Source organism: Schistocerca nitens, chromosome 2 (assembly GCF_023898315.1).
Source record: "Schistocerca nitens isolate TAMUIC-IGC-003100 chromosome 2, iqSchNite1.1, whole genome shotgun sequence".
In the NCBI taxonomy this organism is placed as follows: domain Eukaryota; kingdom Metazoa; phylum Arthropoda; class Insecta; order Orthoptera; family Acrididae; genus Schistocerca; species Schistocerca nitens.
Genome location: NC_064615.1, coordinates 700,811,938 through 700,835,897, shown reverse-complemented (window position 1 = coordinate 700,835,897; position 23,960 = coordinate 700,811,938). Strand labels below are relative to the sequence as shown.

The 23,960-nt window shown below is 45.3% G+C and overlaps 1 protein-coding gene across 1 annotated transcript in view; it reads right to left on the bottom strand.

The window, feature by feature from the left end:
• The window catches only part of LOC126235268 (uncharacterized transmembrane protein DDB_G0289901-like), a 73,759-nt gene that overhangs the window by 5,385 nt on the left and 44,414 nt on the right, over positions 1-23,960 (bottom strand). Inside the window, exons 5-7 of the mRNA XM_049943998.1 lie at positions 13,655-13,855; positions 5,567-7,930; positions 2,291-3,165 (exon numbers count right to left, since the gene is read on the bottom strand). Coding sequence (XP_049799955.1) covers positions 2,291-3,165; positions 5,567-7,930; positions 13,655-13,855 — 3,440 coding nt within the window. The remainder of the gene's footprint in view (positions 1-2,290; positions 3,166-5,566; positions 7,931-13,654; positions 13,856-23,960) is intronic.

Here is a 23,960-nt window from a genome sequence, read left to right as displayed (position 1 = left end):
CCGAAAAATCTCATTTCCCAACATTCTTATTCAACATGAAATACCAGAATGTAATAATTTGTAAGGAAATGAAATGGAACGATTAGATACTCTTATTTGTAGAAAAAGCAAGTGGTAGAGCTCTGTCCATTGGTAGACTACTAGGGAAATGCAGTAGTCCACAAATGAAATTGCTTACAAAACTCTCATACGGCCCTACGTTGAATATTTGTCAAAGTGTGCGTCCCATGTCAAATAGGACGACAAGGTATAATGGACGAAAACGAAGAAGACCAGCATGAATGTACACACGTTTGTTTGTGCCATGGGAGAGCATCATGGAGATACTGAAGAAACGAAAAGGGATATTCTTGAAAAGCGATGCAAACAATTCGGTAGAAGCCTACTTACAATTTTTTTTTCAAGAACTAGCTTTAAATGATGGATCTAGGAATATTCCACAAGCCTCTATGAATCCTGCACCCCCCCTCCTCCTCCTCCATTGAGATCCGTAAGAAAAGATTAGAATAGTCATAGCACGCACGGAGTCGTTTAAGCAGTCGTTCCGTCCGCGCTCCATATGTAAATGGAAATGGAAGAAGCCTCAGTACCTGGTACAATGGGAAGAGTAATGCCCTTCGCATTGGTTTGCAAAGGACGGATTTTGCAGGGCTGACATGGTAAAGAAATGCAACCTAATAAAAAATGGTTCAAATGGCTCTGAGCACTATGGGACTCAACTGCTGAGGTCATTAGTCCCCTAGAACTTAGAACTAGTTAAACCTAACTAACCTAAGGACATCACACACATCCATGCCCGAGGCAGGATTCGAACCTGCGACCGTAGCGGTCTCGCGGTTCCAGACTGCAGCGCCAGAACCGCGCGGCCACTTCGGCCGGCCCGCAACCTAATAGTTAAACTAGATCAGGATAGAAGACGTGGAATCGAACAAACTTTCCCGATAACCGTAGGTCGTAAATGAAACATTGCGGGGCTACGGCCACAACGCGACAGCCAATCAACGAAGAGTGCTTGAAAGTGTGTGCGTTTCAGTAAGCTTATCCCAGATAATGCCTGTTATGTTAGGCTGAATTAGCTGGAGATAATGATTTCAGTTGATCACTCAAAACCAGGCAAACTTTAAACGCCTATTCATAGCTGGTTACGTTAGAATCGAATTTTCTGTTATGTTTACTGGGTAAAGGTTGAGGAACACGTTGGCGGAAAAATATGCAGCACCCTGAAGTACTATGATCATTGGCATTGTGGTATAATATGTTCATATTACGAGGTTGAGGGGTTGTAAGCTATGTATGTATGTATTGAACTGGAGACCTACGCCGACCGGTGTGGCCGAGCGGTTCTAGGCGCTTCAGTCTGGAACCGCGCGACCGCTATGGTCGCAGGTTCGAATCGTGCCTCGGGCATGGATGTGTGTGATGTCCTTAGGTTAGCTAGGTTTAAGTAGTTGTAAATTCTAGGGGACTGATGACCTCAGAAGTTAAGTCCCATAGCGCTCAGAGGCATTTTGAACAGGAGACCTAGAAACGACGGAGAGGCTTCCCCCGCCGTAGCACTCAGTGGTACGCAACCCCACAACAGGTTACAGCAGTCAGTCCACTTCACCCAACCGCCGCACCACACCGAACCTAGGGTTATTGTCCGGTTCGGCCCCAGTGGACCCCCCCCCCCCTCCCCTTCCCGGGAACGTCTCGTTCAAGACGAGTGTAGCCCCAATGTTTGCGTGGTAGAGTAATTATGGTGTATGCCTACGTGGAGGCAGTGTTTGCGCAGCAATCGCCGACAAAGTGTAACTGAGGCGGAATAAGGGGAACCAGCCCGCGTTCGCCGAGGCAGATGGAAAACCTCTTTAAAAACCATCCACAGGCTGGCCGGCACACCAGACCTCGACACTAATCCGCCGGGCGGATTCGTGCCGGGGACCGGCACGCCTTCCCACTCTGGAAGCAGTGAGTTAGACCGCACAGCTAACCGGGCGGGCTGGTTGTAGGTTAAGTGACGTTCTTTGCTGGAAACCAAGACTCGGTGTTCCTTCGTCCCTCTCCTCACTACTTCCCCAACACTGAAAACACACTTGAAGGGTAAAAATTAGACGGGTATGAGAAGATTCGTGGAGCTGTGACGTGCAAACTCAAGACATATACAAGACCGTGAAGACACTGAAAACTCACTCTAAACAATGTATCACGTCAGTGGATCTTATTTTGAGTAGACAGTAGTCTGGAAACTTACAGAGGACAAGGTTGTGCATGAGATTTAGAAAGAAAAGAATCTAATGCCAAATCTTACCTGCTGGAAAGTCGTCCTCGCATCCGACATTTCACAGGCGCGTGGTTCCTTTGGCGGCAAGCACTGGATTTCATTCTCGTCGTATTCGGTGCCGTTTCCGCAGGCGAACACCTGGATGCTCACGTCGCGCCAGTCTTGCGAGACTGTGCACTGATAGAAGAGGCCGCAGCGGGTGGGATGCTGCCGGAAAGCGGTGGGGCAGACGAGCAGTGCCTGGCCGGGTTTCAGCGGACCTGGGCACGATCCCTGCTGGCCGCCAGAGCCTCCTGAAGGCGCTTCTGTCGTTCCGGACGTTGGCGATTCCGTGGCCTCCGTTCCGTCCGGACCGCTCGTCGAAGAGTCTCCGGTGCTCGTCGTCTCACCGGGCGTCGAAGTCTCTGCCGTCCCGGTTGTTCCGCCAGGCGTCGAGGTTTCCTCCGCCCCTGTGGTGGGAGTAGAAGTCTCTGTTCCGTCCGTTGTTTCTCCTCCGCTAGTCGTATCCGTAGGAGGGTTAGAAGTTTCGCCACCCGTCGATCCCTCGGGAGTGCTTGTAGTTTCACCGCCAGGAGATGTTCCTTCGGTATCAGTCGAGCCGGTGCTCACCGTGGAAGTCTGATCAGTCGGAGGAGCATCGGTGGCTGCCGTTGCGGGCGTCGTAGTGCCTGCTTCGTCGGTTCCCGTGGTCTCTCCTGGTGTCGTCGATTGCTCGGGCGCGGTGCCTCCAGTTTCTTCAGGTTGTGTCGAACCGCCGTCTGTGTTTGTCGTTTCGCCGGCAGGAGTCGTCGATCCATCTGTGCCTGTGGTTTCTGGAGTACCGCCTTCAGTTGCTCCGGGAGTGGTACTAGATTCCTCAGAACCCGTGGTTCCCGGTGCTTCTGAAGTACCCTCTGCAGTACCTAGCGGGAAAATAAGAAATGAGTTAAATCGTATCCAGAGGGACGAGAAGACAACATTATTGTTCTTACTGGCAACAACAATTAGTGTGTATGGGTGTTCATGCTGTTTCTACGTTTTACGCCGAAACACTACTGGAATATTTTTTGCACTAGAATTACAATTTCTTTTGTATGATATATCTTTCCAATAGTGCTCTTGCTGTATTTACAAATTGTATATGTTTGGAGTCATATTGACATTACGTTACCGACTTCAAACTTACCTAAATCCATCCTCTGTCGTCCACATGGCTGTCAAAATCAGTCAGCCTTGGGGTATATCGTCCAACTCAAATACATACAAACATATAAGACGCAATGTGCAAGCCAGCTTTAGGAGTAAATGATTCGAGAAGACAGGTGTACTCACGTCGAGACGCTTTTGATTATCTGTCCAATTTTTGTTACACAAGCATACATATGCTGCTCGTGTCTTCTTGAATCACCTATTGTTAAAGTTAGCTTGCACAGTGGATATTCTTTATGCACACCATTTGAGTTGCTCCTCATGCTCCGTGGTCAACTGATTGGACAGCAGCGTCGAGTCTGAGGATGTAGTCACATAATTCCCAAACTGAGTTCATAATGTAAATATAAGCATCATAAACAAAGACATTTGCATGGAATGTTTCAAACATATATTATTGCAAGTGGAATTTATGTAGAAGAATCTCTGTGAATAAGTCATACTATGAACCATGTTTAAGGGATACGGTAGTTCTAATGAATACTAAATGTCATATATCAAAATAGCTTAGAGTCTTACGGGAAGCAGACCTTAGTTGTAAAAGAAATCCGACATCATAAACTGGAAATGAAACTTTGCGACAGTTTTTTCCCAACATAGAAACTGAAGTATTGCTGCCGAAGTAATGATTGACTATTAGGTTTCTAGATTTTTGTTAGAAACGTTTGTCATTTATCTAATTTCAAAGACATAGAAATGATTGAAGTTTGATAAAAGTGGGGGGTATGGAGGTGGGAACAATTCATTTATCTCTAGGTTTAGTAAGAATAAAAGAAGGAGCTAACCAGTATCTAAAATATTGTCCTAGAAATAATAATTCCCTGGGTTCGTTCACCTTGACGTTTGCCATGTGTAATCAAAGGAGTAAATGTGTTAATACAACATAATTGGTTTTTTCATGAGAATAAGTCGCTTTTCCTGTGCTGTTGTCAGTGGCCCATGTTACCTTTGTTTGTAAGCAGAGAGATCTTGTAACATAAATGGGCCAGTACTGAGGTTCCAAAATAAATAGTGCACCACGTTGCACACAAGTTTCTTCTGAAGTCTGGAATAAATAGTGACACGAATCGGAATTCTGTAACTTAAAGAATTTCTCTGGTGCACTCACCTTTCTGGTTCCTGTGACTTCGTTAACATCAGCATCAGGGTATATTGCCATAACAGGTGAAAGTCGTCGTACCGTTATTTACTGAGAATCTCTACCGCTTTCGTTGAATGCATGACAGGAAAACTAAGAACTAAATTTCTACATCTATCAAGCAATATTTCTTCGTGCTGGACCATTTAGTCATAGTGTATTGGCAATCATCAGCTGCTGTGTCCACGTTCCTCATGACAGTGCAGTCCAGAGGGTGCAAAAAAGGCTGTGCAGACTCATAGGGAAGAATGTACGCTACAAACCACTGATGTAGTGCCATACTGTTTATTGTTTCTTCTGCAATCTCGATCACCAGTGTCGGGACGTACGTCGTTTATACATTTGTGCTTGAGAAAAAATTCCTTTTGTGCATAAACTTACCCGTCTTGAAACAAATGGAGTGGTGGCTACTATGGCAACCTGAGAATCAGCAGAAAGAAAAGGAATGTTCCATCTCTGTCACTGGGAATTAATTTATTCAAGACACTACGTGTTTCAGAAGATTACATCCATAATCATATGTGGCCTGTTTATATCCCGACGTCATGACAAGCCACGTGCATGTATGTTTCCTTAGTGTCAGGTTTTATATTGTACTTCTCTCGGAGTGCAAAGAATGTGTAAAATCTAGCCTCTTCGTACACGGTTTATGTGTTTTCTTCTTGTGTTTCGTTGAAAGTTTCAGAAATTGTCACTGCTGAGCTAATTTAGTTACACACTTATGCAGTTAATTTGTTTTCACCTTACTACACCTGATGATGGAAGACTTCTGAACCACGTGCTGTGCTGAATAAATTGATTCGCAGTCGCAGCGAGTGAAAATTCGTTTTATTTCCGCTTTTGTTTTTTCTGGCCATGTGATGCAAATTACGTAATTATCAAGATACAGAATGATGAAGTGCTGTTAGTACTAGAAAAAATACTTACATTCTCAGCGGGCAATGCAAGAGGTCTCTTACTGTGAAATAATAACTTACCAGTCGTTTCTCCCGGCGGAGGGCTGCTACTGCCAGCAGCTGGTGTTGAGGTTTCAGCAGCCGGTGTCTCGCTTCCTCCATCACCACCACCGCCGCCTCCACCGGAACAGTCCCTTGGCGGATATACTGAGTCTGCGTGGTTGCAAACACTCAAGCTCGGATCGAAGATGGTTCCTTCACCACACTCGAAGTGATACACGGAGAAGCGCTCGCCTTTGTTTCCATCCCAGTCGACGCAACGATAGAACTTGCGACAGTCCGTAGGATGCGGGAAGTATCCGGCCTCCGTACACTTAATGTCTTGTGGTTTCGGCGTCGTGTTGCAGGGCGCCGTGCTTGAGGTATTAGTGCCGTCGCCGGATGGCTTCGTCGCCTCTGCCGGTGGTTCGCTCGTTTCCCCGGTACCTGAAGTACTGGTGCCGTCACCACCCTGTCCTGGAGTACCTCCTGCTGTTTCGGTCGGTGTCGCGGTACTTGCTTCTCCCGATCCCTCAGGTCCTGACGAAGTGTTGTCTCCTGAATCTGGTGCAGTTTGATCGCTTCCGTCCCCTCCCTGCGACGGCGGACTTTGACCTCCATCAGTGGACGGAGAAGTGTTTTCGGATTCTGGCTGTGGTGATGAAGCTTCACCTGAATCGGTAGGTTGGGAAGAAGTTTCGCCATCAGTCCCTGCAGGTGTAGAAGAGCCATCAGTTTCTCCTGGCGAAATGGAACTCATATCAGGTGAAGCTGTTGACGACGCATCTGTGCCAGTACCATCTGTTCCTGGAGACTGACCCCCTTCTCCATCAGGTCCTGGTGACTGACCTCCATCCCCATCAGGCCCCGGTGATTGGCCTCCGTTCCCATCAGGCACTGGTGATTGGCCTCCATCCCCATCAGGCCCTGGTGATTGTCCTCCGTCTCCATCAGATCCTGGAGTTTGACCTCCTTCGCTGCTCGGACTGCCATCTCCAGTACCAGCTGGAGTTGTTGAACCTTCTGCTGGTCCTCCTTCTCCAGATCCAGCAGGTGGTGTCGAACCACCTTCAGGAGCGCCTGGCGGCGAAGGCGCGCTGTCGCCAGCTCCTGGTGTGGTCGATGAGCCATCAGTTGCTGGTGGACCTCCAGTTGTCGATCCACCATCTGGTGATGAGCTTCCGTCCTCAGGTGAAGCTGTAGAACTGCTTTGTTCACCAGTAGGTCCACTGCCGCCTGTATCTCCGTCTCCAGACGGTTGGGATGCGCCTCCTGTCCCACACTCACCTTGCGTGGCCCAAGGGTGGTTGCAAGCTGTAGTGGCAGGATCCCACACAGTTCCCTCAGCGCACGTGAATTCGTACCTTGTGAAACCACCCTGCCCATTATCTACGCATCGTATGAATTTCTTACAGTCACCAGGAACTGGGTGGAATCCTTCGGAAGAGCATTGTCCACTGCCACCACTACCCCCGCTACCGCCACTTCCGCCGCTTCCTTCTGGCTTGGCAGTGGTCGACGTGGCTGGCGTCATCGGTTGAGTTGCTCCTCCTGACGTCTGCTGTTGCTCTCCGCCGCCAGATGACGACCCTGTTTGCTCGCTGCCAGAGGACGATCCTGTCTGTTGTTGGCTGCCTGACGACGATGACTGCTGACTGTCACTCCCAGATGACGATCCGGACTGACCGCTTTCAGATGAAGATGATGTAGTCTGTTGGGATCCAGATGACGAAGTCCCTTGTTGATTCTGACTGCTAGATGACGATATTTGCTGGTTTTCGCTTCCTGAAGAAGTGGACTGCTGATTTTCTGAAGATGTTGTCGACGAAGACGAGGTCTGTTCACTGCCTGAGGAGCTTGTAGATTGCTGATTCTCGCTTCCTGATGAACTAGTGGTCTGCTGATTCTGACTTTCTGACGAACTAGTGCCCTGCTGGTTCTGGCCACCTGAAGACGTCTGCTGACTCCCAGTCATAGATGACGTGGTCGATTGCTGTTCGCTGCCCGAAGAAGATGTGGTCTGCTGATTTTGACTGCCAGAGGAAGACTGTTGGCTTCCACTTTGCGATGAAGTGGTCGATTGTTGGTTCTGACTACCAGATGAGGAGGATGTAGACTCCTGGTTACCGGCAGCGGCTGTGGTGGCTGTCTGGCTACCTGAGGTGGTGATGGTAGTGCTGGTCATGTTGCTGCTAGACGACTGCGACGAGCTAGACTGTTGCTGGGAACTGCTGCTGGAGTTGCTGGAAGAACTGGAAGTGCTGCTCGTCGTGGAGCCTCCGGAATCGGTGGTCGCTGTGGTCTGGTTGCTGCTCGACATCTGCTCACTGCTGCTGCTGCTGCTCATACTGCTGGACGATGATGAAGATGAGGAGGAGGACGTCGTCATAGTCGTTTGCTGGCTCCCTGGGTAAAAGAAGCGGGACGTCAGTGAAAGATTATTTAAATGAACTGTAAAGATGTTAGTGAGAGAAACTTCTCGATTTATGTTGTTGAAATTGCAGTTTAGACAATCACTGAAAATTTTAATAACGTTTAGTGATAGACATTATGCAGCCATCTAAATGTATAGATAAGGGGAAGAGGGATGCAGCGGAAGTTGAAATTACGCCATAGATGATCCACAATAGAAGTGAGTTCAGATGCAGAGTTAACAGTATAAAATCGTTTCAAGAGAAACCATCAAATAGGAGGCCCAAACGGATCCTTTCCGAGGAAAAAAAAAAAAACAAGTGAAAGAATAGTGAAGGTCTGGGAGAAGAAAAGAACAAAAGCCAAGAAGTCTCATGCTCTTTGCGGTCCATAGTTGACCAAATTCATAAATAAAAAAAAGGAACATCAGACAGCATTGCGTGTTGTGCCTTGCTAGTGTTCAACGGACTTTCCATGGAAGATGCGCCCGATCGTCTTGCAGGCCCGGTCGTTTTCTTCGTCAGTAAACACCCCCTACGACGACCATTGGTAGACTTTCAAGAAATGCCGGGCAAAGACTTAGAGAATTAATTTTAGATCAGTGGAAACTTTCTTGAAAGCCAGGCCGCAAGTAATAGCAACGGGTAGTGGAGGTACAGGCAGGAGGTACTACCAATCTTGAAACATACCATTAGTAGTAGAAGAAGAAGAAACAGTGGGAACGCCCATTACTGAGGGAAACGCCAGTCAACTACTGAAGTGCTAGGTGGTTAGAAGTCTTGAGCGTTTATACAAGTATTGGGGGCTGCTCTGGACTTCGGGAATTTTAATTCGTCACGAGGCCTCGTGTAGTTTTGTGGGAAGGAAGCCGCCCTGCAGCACACAGAGCGAAGATGGTAGTTTCGGATCGAAACGCGATTTTAGGAGAGCAAGGTTTGTGATTTGTGAATCACGCTAGTCGCATTTTTTATATATTTACTTATTAATTTTTGTGACAGCCTTGTGATTTGTGATAGGTTGCAGGGTCGTAGTAAGCTGGATAAAGTTTTTTCAAGATAACGGACTGCGACATTTTAGTTGATCTTCTATGACGATTGGATTATCGTGCTTCTTAAACTACTATCCGGAGACTTACTCTCTGAGATGAGTGTATTTCGCAACACCAGTTATGAAAAATGAAACAGTTAGTGATTTATAGCTTATAGTCCAGTGACTGTATTAGTAGTGACTTTATTTGCAACTGGATTTAAATCAGTAGTGTAGAAGTTGTGCCTAGTTAGTCTTATTTCAGTTTCAGAAACATGAACGGAGAAAATGGACAATTAATTTAAAAGTACAGAAAACAAAACACGTCAAACGCAAAATGTTTTCATTGCGGGATGCAGGGTAATAACGTTTCACAAGAAAGTCGTGTGCGTTGCATCTGGCGTTGTATTCTTGTAGTGCAATGCACTGAATCCCGCAGATAAGGTCTTTATTAACTAAGGGAACATTTTTCATCGTTCATCTACAAAATATTTTTACTATCCAGACCAGTTACGCAGTGTTATAACTCCATTTTGAATAGAAGTAGTTTATTAGGGATTGTACAAATATTGTGCAAATGCCAGGTCATAGCACAGTCCCATCGACCAGGTTTGAAAGAAGTTCATGTGTCCTAAAAATGGTGTTTGAAGATTCAAGCAAATGGAATTCAAGTATCTCATTCTCATCAACCAGATTGTTGATGCTTTAATGGTCTTCCGACTGAAGACTGGTTTGATGCAGATTTAAGCGACAGTCTGTACTGTGCAAATCTCTCTAGTAACTGCCGCAGCCTACATCCACTTGAACGTATTTACTGAAACCAGATTTTGGTCTCCCTTTACAATTTCTAACCCGCTCCCCCCATACGAATTTCCCTGAGTTACCAAATTACTCGTGATGTTTCAGGACGTGTCTTGCCAACCTACGCCTTCTTTTATTCAAATTGTGCCCTAGATTTATTTTCTCTCCGATTCGATTGAGTATCATTTTATTAGTTATCATAACTACCTATTTAATCTCGTTACGTATTTCTCTTTTTCATAGAGGCTTTTCTTGCTAATGCCAATCTATATCTTACATCCTCTGTATTTCTGTGTCATTTATTTGCTGCCCAAGTAACAAAACTAGTTTACTAGATGTTACTTTCAGTTCATCCCCTCTTCTAAAAAACGTTTCGGAAAGATACTTGAATAATATTTAAATAAAAATGTGTAAAAGGAGAAGGATGGTAACGAAGAGTAAACGTACCATAAGAAATTAAAGCTCAACGCCATAGCTTGTTTTATCTGTGTATTTAGATCTGTTCTGTAAGAAAATTGTCCGTTAGCACTACTCGCTCAGATGTGATGTGGAATTGTGATTTGGAAGTTGAAACATCATATCACTATTATTAAAATTGTGCATAAAAGCGAATTCACCGTATGGACGGCATAGAGTCCAAAGATCACCATTTTTCCCAAGTCTGATAAATCAGTTAAAAAAACTTATTTTCGGAGATAGTGAGAGCAACAGATAAAGAATATGGATAATGAACAACACTGAGATGATAATACTTGATATTTGCTTTCTGAAATTTTAACGTAGTGAACTTTACGCTAGCCGGTAGTCAACTGTTTAAGTGATTTCCGAAGATAATAACAGTTATAATGTCTGATTTCTACGTCAATCACGCTAGACGGGACGAACATTATTACATTTCATACGACCATTAGTTTGCTTCTTGCTAGATATGCAAGGGATATAACTCAATTCAGGACCTTACTAAACCAACTAGAAATAAATAAAGTGCTCCATTTTAGCGTAGGCTTGGATAATCATCGATACAGCTTGTTATGTACCGCCGTGCATCGCGAATATTTGTACGAATCGCACGCATTTTAAAGCATCTTCTTTTACTCTAGACTCAAAGTGAAAAGGTACGATGAAGCAGGCTGCGTCTACTTGTTTAAGTTAAAACCAACAGTCGAGATCGAAATAATATTTGTTTATTTATCAGTTTCGGTTTATGTTAAATCTATCTTCAGAATTTTTGGCCCCCTGTGGCTGGTGTTGGCGGCTTCTCGGTTTTCTCGTGATACCTTGATCGTGCACTTGGACAGTGTGGTTTTAACCTAACTAAACCACCAGGTCACTGTACTTCATAGACAATGTTGTCTAAATTTATGTGTGTGCTTGAGTCGCAGCTCTCCACCAACTACAAGGCCACCAGAGTGCCCAAAAATACGATAGTTAACTTGTCATCTTCAACAAGAAAGCAAGAACTTCATGTACAGGGTGGTCCATTGATAGTGACCGGGCCAAATATCTCACGAAATAAGCATCAAACGAAAAAACTACAAAGAACGAAACTCGTCTAGCTTGAAGGGGGAAACCAGATGGCGCTACGGATGGCCCGCTAGATGACGCTGCCATAGATCAAACGGATATCACATGCGTTTTTTTAAGTATGAACTCCCATTTTTTAATACATATTCGTGTAGTACGTAAAAAAGAATTATGAATGTTTTAGTTGGACCACTTTTTTCGCTTTGTGATAGATGGCACAGTAATAGTCACAAACGTATAAGTACGTCGTATCACGTAACATTCCGCCAGTGCGGACGGTATTTGCTTCGTGATACAGTACCCGTGTTAAAATGGACCGTTTACCAGTAGCGGAAAAGGTTGATATCGTACTGATGTATGGCTATTGTGATCAAAATGCCCAATAGGCGTGTGCTATGTATGCTCCTCGGTATCCTGGACGACATCATCCAAGGTCCGGACCGTTCGCCGGATAGTTACGTTATTTAAGGAAACAGGAAGTGTTCAGCCACATGTGAAACGTCGACCACGACCTGCAACAAATGAGGATGCCCAAGCAGGTGTTTTAGCTGCTGTCGTGGCTAATCCGCACATCAGTAGCAGACAAACTGCGCGAGAATCGGGAATCTCAAAAACGTCGGTGTTGAGAATGCTACATCAGCATAGATTGCACACGTACCATATTTCTACACACCAGGAATTGCATGGCGACGACTCTGAACGTCTTGTACAGTTCTGCCACTGGGCACAAGAGAAATTACGGGACGATGACAGATTTTTTGCACGGGTTCTATTTAGCGACGAAACGTCATTCACCAACAGTGGCAACGTAAACCGGCATAATATGCACTATTGGGCAACGGAAAATCCACGATGGCTGCGACAAGTGGAACATCAGCGACCTTGGCGGGTTAATGTATGGTGCGGCATTAAGGGAAGAAGGATAATTGGCGCCCATTTTACCGATGACAATCTAAATGGTGCAATGTATGCTGATTTCCTACGTAATGTTCTACCGATGTTACTACAAGATGTTTCACTGCATGACAGAATGGCAATGTACTTCCAACATGATGGTTGTCCGGCACATAGCTCGCGTGCGGTTGAAGCGGTATTGAATAGCATATTTCATGACAGGTGGATTGGTCGTCGAAGCACCATACCATGGCCCGCACGTTCACCGGATCTGACGTCCCCCGATTTCTTTCTGTGGGGAAAGTTGAAGGATATTTGCTATCGTGATCCACTGACAACGCCTGACAACATGCGTCAGCGCATTGTCAATGCATTTGCGAACATTACCGAAGGCAAACTATTCGCTGTTCTGAGGAATGTCGTTACACGTGTTGCCAAATGCATTGAGGTTGACGGACATCATTTTGAGCATTTACTGCATTAATGTGGTATTTACAGGTAATCACGCTGTAACAGCATGCGTTCTCGGAAATGATAAGTTCACAAAGGTACACGTATCACATTGGAACAACCGAAATAAAATGTTCAAACGTACCTACGTTCTGTATTTTAATTTATAAAACCTACCTGTTACCAACTGTTCGTAAAAAATTGTGAGCCATATGTTTGTGACTATTACAGCGCCATCTACCACAAAGTGTAAAAAGTGGTCCAACTAAAACATCCATATTTCTTTACGTACTACACGAATATGTAATAAAAACTGGGGGTTCCTATTTAAAAAAGCGCAGTTGATATCCGTTTGACCTATGGCAGCGTCATCTAGCGGGCCAACCATAGCGCCATCTGGTTTTCCCCTTGAAGCTAGACAAGTTTCGTTCTTTGTAGTATTTTAGTTTGACGCTTATTTCGTGAGATATTTGGCCTAGTCACTATCAATGAAGGACCCTGTGTAAAATTTCACCGCCGAACTACTACTATGGCTAGAAAAAGGAGGACACAGTACAAATGCCATCGTCACATGATATAATACGACTACATCTCATTCCCCCTTGATTTACTTCTGTTCAATGATCCACTTTGTTCAAATGGTCTTCCAAATTGTTTGATGTCTCTGGCAGAATTACGTCATAATCGTCAAATCCTAAAAGTTTTCCTTTCTCTCTCTTGGCCCTTAACACCTTTTCTAAATTTCTCCTTGGTTTCCTTCACTGCTGGCTTTATGTGCAAATTGAACACCACAGGGTAAAGGCTAGAACGCTGTCTCGTTCCCTTCTCAACTACTGCCTGGCATTCGCGTCCTTTGAGTCCTATATCAGTGTAGTACGTGTTGCAACAACGCCTCGTTCCCTGTATTTTAACCGTGATAGTATCAGATTTCAAAGAGCGTATTCGAGGCTAAGATGATTCGCCTTCCCTCAGAGAAACAGCTGCTGCTTTGCGGGAGAGGGGCCTCTAGTGTTGGGTCAGTACCTGCAGCGCGGCACTCGCTCCTGGCGACGGCCCAGGCGTGGTTGCAGACGCCGGCGTCGGGGTCCCAGACGGTGCCGGGGCCGCAGGAGAACTCGTAGCGCAGCAGGCTGCGGCCGTCGCCCTGCACGCAGCGCACGAACTTGGTGCAGTCGCCAGGCACGGCGTGGAAGCCCTCAGACGGGCAGTCCGCCGAGCCCTCACCTGCAGACACGCGTACCAACTGTCACATGCGAAAAACACCCATCAGGTTGTCTCTGCCCTATCTGACATCCCCAGTTCGCTCTGTCATTTACAAGCAAAACAAGAGTTCTTCTTGCACACTCGTTATTAACATCGCGGTATTAATTGATAAATAACTACACTGAAATAGTGTTCAGATGTACGTCTTTAAAAATAAGAAAAAAGTGATGTAGCATGGCACTGTTGGCTGACAGACCTGTAGAATGGGTATCTGCGCCTCACAAACGTTGTCTTCCTTGGAAGACATTGGTTGTTTTCGTCGTGAAATTTATGTCGTGTCTTATGTCTACATATCTCATGTACGAGGCTTAGAACTTTAATTCTGGCAACTATTTATTTACAACTTATACAAAATACATACATGTTTCATCCACTACTGGCCATTAAAATTACTACACCACGAAGATGAAGTGCTACAGGTGCGAAATTTAACCGACAGGAAGAAGATGCTGTGATATGCAAATGAACAGCTTTTCAGAGCATTCACACAAGGTTGACGCCGGTGGTGACACCAAGAACATGCTGACATGATGAAAGATTCCAACTGATTTCTCATACACAAACAGCAGCTGACCGGCGTTGTCTGGTGAACGTTGTTGTGATGCCTCGAGTAAGGAGGAGAAATGCGTACAATCACGTTTCCGACTTTGATAAAGGTCGGATTGTAGCCTATCGCGATTGCGGTTTATCGTATCGCGACATTGCTGCTCGCGTTGGTCCAGATCCAATGACAGTTAGCAGAATATGGAATCGGTGGGTTCAGGAGGGTAATATGAAACGCCGTGCTGGATCCCAACGGCCTCGCATCACTAACAGTCGAGATGACAGGCATCTTATCCGCATGGCTGTAACGGATCGTGCAGCCACGTCTCGATCCCTGAGTCAACAGATGGCGACGTTTGCAAGACAACAACGATCTGCACGGACAGTTCGACGACGTTTGCAGCAGCATGGACTATCAGTTCGGAGACCATGGCTGCGGTTACCCTTGACGCTGCATCACAAACAGGAGCGCCTGCCATGGTGTACTCAACGACGAATCTGGGTGCACGAATGGCAAAACGTCATTTTTTCGGATGAATCCAGGTTCTGTTTGCAGTATCATGATGGTCGCATCCGTGTTTGGCGACATCGCGGTGAACGCTCATTGGAAGCGTGTATTCGTCATCGCCATACTGGCGTATCACCCGGCGTGATGGTATGGGGTGTCATTGGTTATACGTCTCGGTCACCTCTTGTTCGCATTGACGGCACTTTGAAGGTGGACGTTACATTTCAGATGTGTTACGACCCGTGGCTCCAACCTTCATTCGATCCCTGCGAAACCCTACATTTCAGCAGGATAATGCACGACCGCATGTTACAGGTCCTGTACGGGCTATTCTGGTTACAGAAAATGTTCGACCGCTGCCCTGGCCAGCACGTTCTCCAGATCTCTCACCAATTGAAATGTCTGGTCAATGGTGGCCGAGCAACTGGCTCGTCACAATACGCCAGTCACTAGTCTTGATAAACTGTGGTATCGTGTTGAAGGTGCATGGACAGCTGTACCTGTACACGCCATCCAAGCTCTGCTCGACTCAATGCCCAGGCGTATCAAGGCCGTTATTACGGCCAGAGGTTGTTGTTCTGGGTACTGATTTCTCAGGATCTATGCACCCAAATTGCGTGAAAATGTAATCAGATGTCAGTTCTAGTATTATATATTTATCCAATGAATACCCGTTTATCATCTGCATTTCTTCTTGGTGTAGCGATTTTAATGGCCAGTAGTGTATAACACCTTACCAGCGGTCTGAAAGTCATAGAATAACCTTAGAAGCGTCAGTTGTGTTGATAGTTCGAGTGGAGGGGCCTTTTGTTCAAAGATTCTGAAGCGAATACCATGACGTGGTTCCTTCATCTGTGTGATCAAGTTGAAGTCACAAGGGCGTAAGTCCGGGGAGTGTGGTGGGAGGCACAGAACTTCCCATCTCCGACGGAACAAATCAGTCACAACTTGCGCCTTGTGCACCCGTGCATTCTCCTGCAAAATGATGGGCGGGTCATGCAGAAACTGTCGCCGTTTTTTTCTCTTAGTTAGTTGCGGGCTGTGTTCCAGGAATAATCAGCTTAGAGCAAGAATCGGCGACACTTTCTGTAAGACCCACCAATCATTTTGCAGGACAATGCTCGGCCGTATACTGCGCAAGTTGCAACTGTTTTGTTCGATCGATGGTGCTGGGTAGTGCTGCATTACCCACCACACTTCGCAGACTTATGAGCTTGTCACTTCAGCTTGACTCCCAAATTGAAGGAAGCCCTTTATGGCATTCCCTTCAGAATTGATACAGAGATTCGTAGGGTAGTCGCCCGATCCACTCGAGACAACTGGCGCTGCTTAAGGACATCCTAAAAGTGCCCCACACTAGAACCCTTTGTTATACACACTGATGCTTACTACTATGAAGGACAGTAAAACTTTGAAACATGTATCTCTCTTCTAAAAGTTCTAAATTAATCGCTGCCAGTGTTGCAGTTACAGTTCTCGTATATGGCCTTGATGCGTGTCTGTATAACTCGACAAAGGGTTGGGGATTTTTCTCTGCCCGGGGACTGAGTGTTTGTGTTGTCCTCATCATTCCATCACCATTCATGAAATTGGCTAGATTGGACTGTGTACGAATTGGGAATGTGCACGGGCGCTGATGACCGCGCAGTTGAGAGCACCACAAAACCAAACTTCATCATCATCATCGTCATCGACAAAGCAAACTGTGTTCCAACATGACATGCCGACGGGTCTCATAAGTCGAACCACGGCAAGCTATCCCCAGACGCTGAAGGCGAAGGACATACACATAACTGGAGAAATGACTAACATGTAGTACAATTGAAGGCATGTTCCGTATTTCTTTCGTAATATCAGTGTGCTAACAGTAGTTGAAATGTCCTCTTAAAAACTTGTAGTAATCCCGCCAACTTTCAAACGAAACTGCGTTGGGTTATCTTTAATACTGTGGTTGCGTACACAAATCATTGAGCAGAGATGTTTACGAATCTGCCTTTTCTGCTAAGATGGCAATAGCAAGGCAACGGTAAAATCACGCGAGGCAGGAACTGCAGGAGGAGCGAGTGGCTTCGCGAACTGTCAAAGGGACTTCATCTTGGGTGGCATCGATGGCTGACGCAGGTGCAGCTAGTCTGCACAGATTAACACTTTGGTCCCGTGTGAGGAGCTGCTGTATCTTCTCCATAAACAGTTGTGAGTGGCAGTTACTTGTAAGGTAGCGTAGAAGTGTTTTGTTTATGTGTTTCATATACATTCCAATTTAATTACGCAATTTTTTTAACCACGTGGCTGTAGGCCAGCCCATGTACCAGTACATCTTTATAAAATGTTTCTATTCATTACATAAAACTTCACTGGAGTATTTTGCTTAGTGATTTCTGGTTGTATAAGATTTAATGAAAAGAATTGTTGTCGCGTTTCGTGGTGTATTGAACCATAGGGTCGCAGTTCCTTTGCACTACATCAGGATACGAATGTAGGATTCGTAACGCTTACGTGTGCAGTACATTCTGTTTCGCATGCTTCCCTATTTTTCAGTGGTAAACAAATATGCTAGTTGTTTCTTCAAGTTATTCCACTTGATTAAGATATGCTACCGACTGTCAAATATAATTTTTCTGTTCACTTCTTAAATGTATGTTCTGTTGTTGTAGGAGGTGCTGTGTTCTCTCCACCTATATATTTTTTTTTACTGATAGCGAGTTTTCTTTCGTCTGAAGAATATCTTGTCATTGGATTTATGTTTCGGGTATACTGCATCAAATTTCGAGGTATCGAATATACAGGATCAACGTCAATGAAACAGAAACTGTTGGGACGGATTCCTGATAGGAAATGGTGGAAAAAAGATCCTATGAACATGTGTCCGGAAGTGCATGGTTGCCATGAAGCAGATAAAGGCATGTTTTGTATACACACGGAGCAAATCAGCCGCTTTCTATTTTTATTGTAAACCATGAATGAATTATCAAGTTTTAAGTTTTCTTTTTATATTAATTTGTAAGTTTGTTGTGGCTCCTCCTGTTTTTAACCTTTTAAAGCGAATGGAGCATTGCACTTCATTCATACCGCGCTCTGTAAAATATTTCTAGACTAGCGATGGTGCCATTCTGAAACACAACTGATGTCCGACGATGATAGTAAGAAACTACCAAACAGAACAAATGGGGAAAGTTTGCACACTGCAATTACACGCGTACCATCTACTGTAATAGGCCATGCCTCATGGTGACAGGAACATTATGGTCTCAACAGGGCTGTACCAATTCTAATGCCACGTGTTTGTTGCCTGTTTCTATCGGCATTGTTATTAAAACAGCACTGATCGATTTTCCTCATTTTCTGTAATAACTCAATATTTCAAAACAATGCAAATTTTAAGTATAAAAATACTATTTCATTAAAAGTTTATTTAAAAACAAAAATTTTAGCATTGCTGCTACGGCTAACTGATATTTCGGTATTTTACCCGGTTAATAGAAAAAAATAAAAATACCTGTTATAACCGAGAAAAAATACCCGTTATTCGGAAGTGAAATACCGATACCAATTTTAAATGATCGTTTTTTTCCTATCGGTATTAATAACGCTGTTTGATGTACAGATTCAGCATTACAGAGGAGAGCCCGCATCTCGTGGTCGTGCGGTAGCGTTCTCGCTTCCCACGCCCGGGTTCCCGGGTTCCATTCCCGGCGGGGTCAGGGATTTTCTCTGCCTCGTGATGGCTGAGTGTTGTGTGCTGTCCTTAGGTTAGTTAGGTTTAAGTAGTTCTAAGTTCTAGGGGACTTATGACCACAGCAGTTGAGCCCCATAGTGCTCAGAGCCATTTGAACAGAGGAGAGAATAATAACGTAATAAGAAGCCCAGAGCAAGGTACGGAACAAAAATCATTTTTTATAGGATGTGCTTCAATTTATTGCCTCCAACAGCTGTCGAAGTTAATGTAGTCGAAGAAAAATGGTTGTTACACCCTCTCGAAAATTCCTGGCACGTTGTGAATGATTGTCGCGGCATCGAAAATTCTTGCGATCAGCTCTACATGGGTGTTGATTTCCTTGAGTTCACCGTTGATTTGAATTCGACGTCCTCTACTCAGTTCTGACAGTATCAAGTTGTTATTCTTCACACTGTAGAGTTATACACCCTCCCTCCTTCCATGAGATGACAGAAAGGTTTTGGGTTCGATACCCGGCGGGGTCAGGGATCTTCACCCCCCTTGAGATGACTGGATGTTTGTGTTGTCCTCATCATTTCATCATCATTCGTGAAAATGGCTAAATTGGACTAAGCAAAGGTTGAGAATTTGTACAGGCGCTGATAACCGGGCAATTGAGCGCCCCACAAACCAAACATCATCATCATCAAAGGTTTTGGGATTAAACTATGCCACTAGTGTCCCGTTTGGTGACTGGGAGATGTTCGCTTTCACCGCCCATCCTTTTGCTTGTTGGTGATGAAAACTTCTGCCACGAAGAACCGGAGCAGCTACGCCTGTAAAATGAAGCGACCACTTTTTACCTCCACATCTATATGATTACTCTGTAACTCACATTAAGTGTTTGGCAGAGGATTCATAGAATCAATTTCAGACTATTTCCCTCCTTTTGCACTCTCGTATGGCACATGGGAAAAATGAACGCTTAAATCTTTCCGAGCGAGCTCTGTTTTCTCTCATTTTATCACGATATTTAATTCTTACTATTTGAGAGGAAGTCAACAAAATATTGTAGTTTGGCATTCGGAGGAGAAAATTGGTGATCGTAATTTCGTGGAATGATCTCGCTGTAACTAGTGTCTTTCTTTTAATGGATAATACACCAAGTTGCTTGTCATATCCGTGACACTCTCGCCCGTATATCGTGGTAACACAAAACGAGCTGCCGTTATTGGATATTTTTCGATGTTTTGCCTCAGTATTATGTGTTAAGTATCCCATACTGTGCTGCAGTGCTCCAGAAGAAGACGAGCATGTGTAGTGGCGACAAGCAGTTTAATAAATTTGTTACATCTTCTATATGTTCCGTCTATAAAATGCAGTCTTTGATGTGAAACACACACTTTTTACTGTCCAGGCCTAATCGCCACTTTTCGCACAACATACACTAAGGAGCTAACGGAGCTCGTTCACCTGCCTAATACCGTGTAGGGCCCCTGCGAGCACGCACAAATGCCGCAACAAGACGTGGCATGGACTCAACTAATTCTGACGAAGTGCTGGGGGGAACTGACACCATTAATCCTGCAGGGCTGTCCATAAATCCGCAAGAGTACGAGGGGGTGGAAAACTCTTCTGAACAGCATGTTACAAGGCATCTCAGATATGCTCAATAATGTTCATGTCTGGGAAGTCTGATGGCTAGCGGAAGAGTTTAAACGCAGAAGAGTGTTCCTGGAGCCACTCTGTAGCAATTATGAACATGTGAGATGTTTCATTGTCCTGCTGGAATTGCCCAATCCGTCGGAATGCACAATGGACATGAATGGACTCAGGTGATCAGATAGGATGCTTACTTACGTGTCGCCTATCAGAGTCGTATCTAGACGTATCAGGGATCCCATGTCACTCCAACTGCACACGCCCCAAACCATTAGAGAGCCTCCACCAGTTTGAATAATCCCATGCTGACATGCAGGGTCCGTGAGGTTGTCTCCATACCCGTACACGTCCACCCACTCGATGCAATTTGAAACGAGACTCGTCCGACTGGGCACCATGTTTCCAGTCATCAACAATCCAATGTTGGTGTTGGCGGGCGCAGGCGAGGCGTAAAGCTCTGTGTCATGCAGTCATCAAGGATACACGAGTGGGCCTTCAGCTCCAGAGCCCATATCCAAGTTATTCCATTGAATGGTTCAAACACTGTCACTTATTGGTGGCGCCGCATTGAAATCTGCAGCAATTTGTGGAAGGGATGCACTTCTGTCACGTTGAACGATTCTCCGCCATCGTCGTTGGTCCCGTTCTTGCAGGATATTTTTCCGGCCGCAGCGATGGAGATTTGGTGTGTTACCGGATTCCTGACATTCACGGTACACTCGTGAAATGGTCATACCGGTAAATCCCCACTTCATCGCTACCTCGGAGATGCTGTGCCCCATCGCTCGTGCGTCGACTGTAATACCATGCTGAAACTCACTTAGCCAGCCGCGGTGGCCGAGCGGTTCTAGGCGCTGCAGTCCGGAACCTCGCGACTGCTACGGTCGCAGGTTCGAATCCTGCCTCGGGTATTGATGTGTGTGATGTCCTTAGGTTAGTTAGGTTTAGGTAGTTCTAACTTTTAGGGGACTGATGACCTTAGATGTTAAGTCCCATAGTGCTCAGAGCCATTTGAACCAATTCGCATCTCACTTAAATCTTGATAATCTGCCTCTTCAGGAGCATTAACCGATCTAAAAACTGCGCCAGATACTTGTCTTATATAGACGTTGCTGACCGCGCTTCAATGTACATACCCTATGAAAATCATATAATTATTAATTTTGGTCTTCTCAAGACTTTACTAAATGGTAAAACACATCATCAATAAAACAATCTGAGAGGGCTTCTCAGATGGTCTCCTAAATCATTTATATACATTAAGCACACCAAAGGGCCTACAAACCCTTCCTTGGGGAACGACAGGTTTAATTTCCGCTTCAGTCGATGACTTCCCGTGAGTTACTACGAACTGTGACCCATCTGACAGGAAATTTCGAATCTAGCCGCACAGCTGAGACGATATTCCATAGGCAAGCAATTTGATTAGCAGTGGCTTATGAGGAACGATGTCAAAAGCTTTCTGGAAATAGAGAAATATGGACTCAATTTCCAACCAGTCAATAAAATTCATCACATTATCGGAATAAAGAAGATGATGATGTTGGTTTGTGAGGCGCTCAACATCTTGGTCAACAGCACCCGTACAAGTTCCAAAACTTTCCATTTCCATTCTCAGCCCTTCACGTATGATGATAAGATGATGAGGACAACACAAACACCCAGTCCCCGGGCGAAGGGAATGAAGAGCCAGTTGTGTTTCACAAGACTGGTATATTCTAAGTGCTGGCTACGTTCCAATAAAACGTTACACTGAGATGACAAATGTCGTGGGATACGTGCTAATTTAGTGTCGGACCTCCTTTTGTCCGGGGTAGTGCCGCAACTCGACGTGGTCTTGGACTCAACAAATCGTTGTAAATCCCGTGCAGAAATTATGAGCCTCTATAGCCATATATAAGTCTTGCAGGTGGAGGATTTTGTGCATGAACTGACCTGTCGGTTATGTCCCATAAAATGTTCGATAAGGTTCATGTCGGGCGATCTGGGTGGCCAAATCATTCACTCGAATTGTCCAGAATGTTCTTCAAACCAATTGCGAACTGCTGTGTCATAGTGACATAGCTCATTGTCGTCCATAATAATATCATCGTTGTTTGGCTGCATATGGTGTCTTAAGTAGCGGAACAAAACCATTTGCCGTCGATGATCGGTTCAACTGTATTAAAGGACCTAATTCGCCGCGCGGGATTAGCCGAGCGGTCTAAGGCGCTGCAGTCATGGACTGTGCGGCTGGTCCCGGCGGAGGTTCGAGTCCTCCCTCGGGCATGGGTGTGTGTGTTTGTCCTTAGGATAATTTAGGTCAAGTAGTGTGTAAGCTTAGGGACTGATTACCTCAGCAGTTAAGTCCCATAAGATTTCACACACATCTGAACATTTCTTTGAAAGGACCCAATTCGTTCCATGTAACCACAGCCTAAAGCATTATGGAACCACCACCAGCTTGCCCATTCTCTTGTTGACAACTTGAGTCCATGATTTCGTGGGTCCTGCGCCACACCCGAAGCTTACCACTCATCTGATCAGATCACGGTTTTCCAGTAGTCTAGGGTCGAACCGATATGGTCACGAGCCCAGGAGATGTGCTGCAGGCGATGTCGTGATGTTAGCAAAGACACTCGCGTCTGTCGTCTACTGCCATAACCCATTAACGCCAAATTTCGCAGCACTGTTCTAACGGATACGTTTGTCGTACATCCTACATTGATTTCTGCAGTTATTTCACACAGTGCTGCTTGTCTGTTAGCACTGGCAACGTCCCTGCTATCGGTCGTTAAGTGAAGGCCGTCGATCACTGCGTTATCCCTTGTGAGAGATAACGCCGTATATTTGATATTCTCGCGCACACTCTTGACACTGTGGATCTCAAAATATTGAATTCCCTAACGATTTCCAAAGTGGAATGTCTCATGAGTCTAGCACGAACTACCATTCCGCATTCAGTCTGGTAGTTCACGATGTGTGGCCATAATACGTCGAAAACCTTCTCACATGAATCACCCAAGTGTAAATGACTGCTCCGCCAATGCACTGCCCATTTATACCTTGTGTACGCGATACTACCGCCACCTCTATACAGGGCTATTACAAATGATTGAAGCGATTTCATAAATTCACTGTAGCTCCATTCATTGACATATGGTCACGACACATTACAGATACGTAGAAAAACTCATAAAGTTTTGTTCGGCTGAAGCCGCACTTCAGGTTTCTGCCGCCTGAGCGCTCGAGAGCGCAGTGAGACAAAATGGCGACAGGAGCCGAGAAAGCGTATGTAGTGCTTGAAATGCACTCACATCAGTCAGTCATAACAGTGCAACGACACTTCAGGACGAAGTTCAACAAAGATCCACCAACTGCTAACTCCATTCGGCGATAGTATGCGCAGTTTAAAGCTTCTGGATGCCTCTGTTAGGGGAAATCAACGGGTCGGCCTGCAGTGAGCGAAGAAACGGTTGAAAGCGTGCGGGCAAGTTTCACGCGTAGCCCGCGGAAGTCGACGAATAAAGCAAGCAGGGAGCTAAACGTACCACAGCCGACGGCTTGGAAAATCTTACGGAAAAGGCTAAAGCAGAAGCCTTACCGTTTACAATTGCTACAAGCCCTGACACCCGATGACAAACTCAAACGCTTTGAATTTTCGGCGCGGTTGCAACAGCTCATGGAAGAGGATGCGTTCAGTGCGAAACTTGTTTTCA